Here is a 5,253-nt window from a genome sequence, read left to right as displayed (position 1 = left end):
TCCGGAAACCTTCCAGATGCCTTCAACAACCTTCAAATTGCTTGGTATTTTCAAGTTAATTTTTTTATGTGTTTCACACTTAAGTGAACAAAATGCACCCCCCAAATTTTGACATTTTTTTTGGAAGGTTTCCGGAAGGTTTCCGGAAGGTATCCGGGCCGGATCCAAAATGGGAAGGTATCCGGAAGGTTTCCGGAAGGTTTCCGGCAGACGGAAACCTACACTTTTTTTGCTGTGTAGGCAATCTACTTTCAGTAGAGACATTGCGGGGTCCAGCCGTTTGTCAGGTATTAAAGGCATCAAAAGATTGTCTCCTTGGTGATATCATAACACAGCCTGTAGATCACATTGATGACTCCCTTGAATACAAAATACCACACGTACTGCTGGGTTCTGACATTCCTCGTACAAAGTCTTTCTCCAAGAAGCTCCGCCAATTGATTTTCACAACAATTGACTGCCGAACTATGGCATATTTGTGCTGGTTGAGTTTGAATCGCTTACAAACACGAGGACACAGTTAGACAATTTCTCTGACGTGTCTGCTTTGAATGTAACCAGTTATCTTTAGGAGAATTTCGTATATATGGAAATCTAATTGAAGTGTTCTCTGAGGTTCTGATTCTCCTCTGGCTCACCTAACAGGAACATGAGTAATTGGACCATGGTTCTGTGAGCTTCAAACATAGCTTCCGATCGTCTTGACAAAGACCAAATTAGTGAAAACCGCTGCTGGTACACCCACGCGCATCCACCCTGATGATGTTGTCATGCGTAGAAAGCACAAACTAAAAGAGGAAACGGAATTGAAATAGACGCATTCCGTAACACTCTGCTGTCATCCAAAGTCTGGCTGCTCTACATGAAAAGCTTGTAGCCACAAATAACATAATCATTATACGTAAGGGTCACTATCATTAATTGTTTGATCAACAAACTTTGTATAAAAGACACATCAAATAATGCCACATATAATGCCAGTATGTTAACTGAGGAAGAAATCTTGTTGCGCAGTGGAACTGAATATTTGAGCGTGGTTTAACTTAAATGAAAACTAATCTAAAATTTGTATGACTTACCTTTTTTGAATGAAACAAGGAACTAAACGTGATAACCTGTTATAAAACTATGAAGATCTATAAGGAACTAAACGTGATTACCTGTTATTATATGAAGAAAAGATGAATAAACCTCAAATGATAGAAACTAAATGCTTATTCTTAACAGCTACTCCTAAGGAAGTCTTAACACTGTCAAACACTGTCTAACGCCATGTCTAACACCATCTAACTCATCCGCTCTCTAACGAACATTCTAACGAACTCTCCCCAACTCTCTAACCATCTAACCATCTTACTTACCATCTAGCGAACTCTCTAACTAGCTCTGACCAACTCTCTAGCGAACTATGACCAACTAACTAACTGATGCGCGCTACCGCCTTATATTTGCTCACACCCCTCACATTTCACGTGCAGTCACAGCCATACTTTGGTGTGTTCAGGCGTTATGCATCGGGTGTGTTTTGAAGAACATTCTTTATTTAAAACTAACACGAGTGCACGTGAAGCGCGATCTATAGGCTCCGGGTGCGTTTTGGAGCACATTTTTAATGAACAGACATATCTTCAGAACATGCCCCCCTCCATGATAGATCCATGTCTATCATGAAAACCGACTCTAACTTAGAAGAAACTGAAAGGAAACTGAATCTATGAGTATGTACATTTGTTGCTGTTATCCAATTTGACGATTTCAGAACTCAACTCCATTCAAGAGGGCAGACCTTCGTGATAGGTCTTTTCAAGACTGTTTTGCCAACTTGAACATCAAGGACGCGCACGTGATCATCCTTTCCAGGATACGTTTTGAGAACTCTGCCAAGAGGCCAAACTCCACGAGGAGTATCTGGAGATACCACAATGACAACGTCATGAACCTGTATGTCTCTGGATGGTGTAAACCATTTCTTTCTAATGTTGAGAGTCGGGAGCCACTCCCTCATCCATCGTTTCCACACATGTCTGATGAGTTCTTGAACTCTCCTCCATCGCTTCTTTGGGCTGAACGAGGTAGAGTCTAACTCTGGTGCGAAATCTCCACCCACCTGACCATGTAAGAAATGGTTGGGCGTAAGAGGCACATCATCCTGTGGATGTGCACTTTGATAGGTCAAAGGCCTAGAATTCAGAAGAGCTTCAGCTCCTGTAAAGGTTGTCATCAGCTCTTCATCACTGACGTAACCTGAACTCAGTATAGCATAGATAGCCCGTTTTGCTGACTTCACTAAAGACTCGAAAACACCTCCAAAATATGGTGCGTGTGGAGGATTAAACAACCACTTCACACTTTTGTTTGCCAAGGTTGACTTAATCACATCCGAGTTTAGTCCAGAAATGAGCTGCTTCAGCTCCTTTGCAGCACCAACAAAGTTGGTTCCATTATCCGAGATTACCTCCTTTGGCATACCTCGTCTGTGAGCCATACGAAACAGGGAAAGGAATCCGTGTCTAAACCGAATGCCATTTCTAAATGAACCGCTCGGGTTGACAAACATGTGAAAAGGCAGAGATAACGTTTCTGTCTACTCTTGCCTCGATCCTGTACAGTGAAAAAGGGACCTGCATAGTCCACACCTGTTGTCACAAATGCTTTCATTGTACACCTCACTCTGATCTTCGGTAGGTCTGCCATTATCTGATGCGCTGGTTTGGCTTTTTGTCGTCTACACCAAGAACATTCTCTTTCCCACTGACGAATTTCCTCTCTAGCTGAAATAATCCAAAACCTAGATGAAACTGCTGATAACGTACTGTTCGTACCTGTGTGATTGACCTGCTCATGGTAAAACTTGACAATCAGTTTGGTGACCCAACTATGTCTAGGGAGTATAATTGGAAATCTGGCACTGAATGACAATACGTCAGCAAATCTGAGTCTCCCTCCTGTCCTCATCAACCCATTTTTATCAACGTAAGGCTGTAAGCCAAACAACTTGCTGTTTGAAGGCAAGTTTGATTTCCTCATCAGTGACGAGTAGTCATCAGAAAATTCTTCTCTTTGAGTCCTGACCATAATTGTAGTTTCGGCGTCCTCAATTTCTTCAGGATCAAGTTCACCCTTTTTCCTAAGTGAATATGGAACCCTAGCGTTGTTCAGAAATATAAAGATCCATGCCAACACTCTACACAATCTCTTCCAACTAGAAAATCTAGCTGGCGCTAATCTCCAAGAGATTGGATCAGACTTAGTAAACATGGCGATGTTTACTTGAGAAGAAGGCTTCTTCAGTTCTGATGTCTCAGTATTGTCCATGTCAATGGTCTGCTTCGGCCATTCAGTTTCATCATGTGTCATAAATACAGGTCCATTCAGCCATTTCTCTGTCAAAAGTTCTTCAGCGTCTACACCTCTACTAAGAATGTCTGCAGCATTCAGTTTGGATGGTACGTATTTCCACTGACTGATATTTGTATGCTCCTGTATGTATCCAATCCTATTTGCTACAAATGGCTTAAAACACCGACTCTGTCTTTTGATCCACCACAGTACGTTCTGGCTGTCTGACCATAGCGTTGCACGCTGCAAAGGTAATTCTAATGCCTTTGTTATAGCCAGTAACAGTCGTACACCCAGAACTGCCACAAGCAGCTCCAATCGAGGCATACTAACTGCCTTGAGGGGAGCAACATGGCACTTGGAAGCAACTAGATAACTCGACTTTGTGTCATCTTCACGAGTGGTTACTAAATATATATATTATGTGTGGTTGCAAATGTTCCTTTCTTAGAACTATCTCTCTTGTCTGTTGTCTTTGACCTATCAGCTATTCCATGTTTTACCTCTGAAGCTATCATTTGGAACTCTGCTTCTTGCAGAATCCATTCCTTAAGCGTCTCAACAGACTCTTGTCTTTGGTGCTCAAATAACCATCTGTGGAATTGAGTTATCATAGGCTCATTCATTTTCTTAACAAGTAGTGAATATAAACATCCACTACCAAGTTCCTCTATTTTATCAGATTCCCTCAGACTGACTACAGTCCATATTTTGTCCATATCCTTAGCATTCCCTAATCGTATTGGCTTGAAATTGTATATTTAGTCCAATTGTAATGCTACCTGGCGTCTCTTGCCGCCATATTTTCTGTCCAATCTCTCCAAGGCTACATCATAGACCGAAGCACTGTGACCTAGCCTTGAAACTATGTGTGCTGCTTCTCCAGAACGGTACTGCTTCAATTGCAGAAGTTTATATTCATTGGTGGCTGGAGCTTTATCAACACATGCCATAAAAGCAGACTTCATATTCTCTGACATCGCAAGAAAATACTGGTATGGAAACTCTCTTCAATTGTTTCCACATGTCTTCACCTAAATTGTGTTGCCTAGATGACTTACCTGAAGTTGTATAACACCCTTTTGTGTTATCTGGGACTGGTGTCCGTTTCATATCCATATTTGACCTTTGTTGAAAATGGCCTAAATTGAACGCAGCATGTTTGTAACCTTGGTTACTGATTTGTCCAGTGCCATCACTGTCCAAGTCTGCATCATGCAACAAACCTTTACAGCTGTCATGCGACCGATTCGCATCGAATTGACGAGACCTTAACATTTCTGACTGAATGCTTTTAGCGTCCGAACTAACATGTGATCTGTTCTTAAGAAATGCTTCAGCCTTATCAATGGCAAGTTCAATTTCATCTTCAACAGTTTCTATCTCCTTACTAGTTTTCTGAACTTTCTCTAGGTCACCAACCCAGTTGTAAGCTTCTAGTAATTCCACTATGAGACCTATAGCTTTGCTCTGCAGAAAACTTACCTGATCAATTAGACTCCGTATTGTCTTACGATCTGGTGTCTCAAGTTCAACTAAATTCAACAATTTGTTCTTTGATTTTGTCAAAGCTGACTTTATAATAGTTTTTTGATGCTTAAGTTTAGCTATTTTTAGCTCAAGCTCAGAAGTGTTCTGTTTTAGTCCAACGTCTGAAGAAGTGTACTGTTTCAGCGCTACGTCTGAAGAAGTATCCTTTTCTATTTCCGCCTTACTAGCAGACCCTAACTGCGACATACTGCTTGCATGTAACAATTGGCTATACCTAATGCTAATCTAAACTAACGAAAGCCTAATACAAAACTTAAATATTCTAACCAGAGAAACCACGCTCTGCTACCAAATGTTGCGCAGTGGAACTGAATATTTGAGCGTGGTTTAACTTAAATGAAAACTAATCTAAAATTTGTATGA

The 5,253-nt window shown here is 41.1% G+C and overlaps 1 protein-coding gene across 1 annotated transcript; it reads right to left on the bottom strand.

Annotated features, from left to right (window-relative positions):
* Positions 1-1,762: 1,762 nt before the first annotated feature.
* Positions 1,763-2,485, bottom strand: LOC139458037 (uncharacterized). Its single transcript, XM_071239353.1, has one exon. The coding sequence runs from the start codon at positions 2,483-2,485 to the stop codon at positions 1,763-1,765; it is 723 nt and encodes a 240-aa protein (XP_071095454.1).
* Between the last annotated feature and the right edge of the window lie 2,768 nt (positions 2,486-5,253).

This window comes from Haliotis cracherodii, unplaced genomic scaffold, assembly GCF_022045235.1.
Source record: "Haliotis cracherodii isolate W230 unplaced genomic scaffold, xgHalCrac1.p SCAF_12, whole genome shotgun sequence".
Taxonomy (NCBI): domain Eukaryota; kingdom Metazoa; phylum Mollusca; class Gastropoda; order Lepetellida; family Haliotidae; genus Haliotis; species Haliotis cracherodii.
The sequence above is the reverse complement of the archived record's forward strand: the minus strand, read 5'-3'. Positions and strand labels throughout refer to the sequence as shown.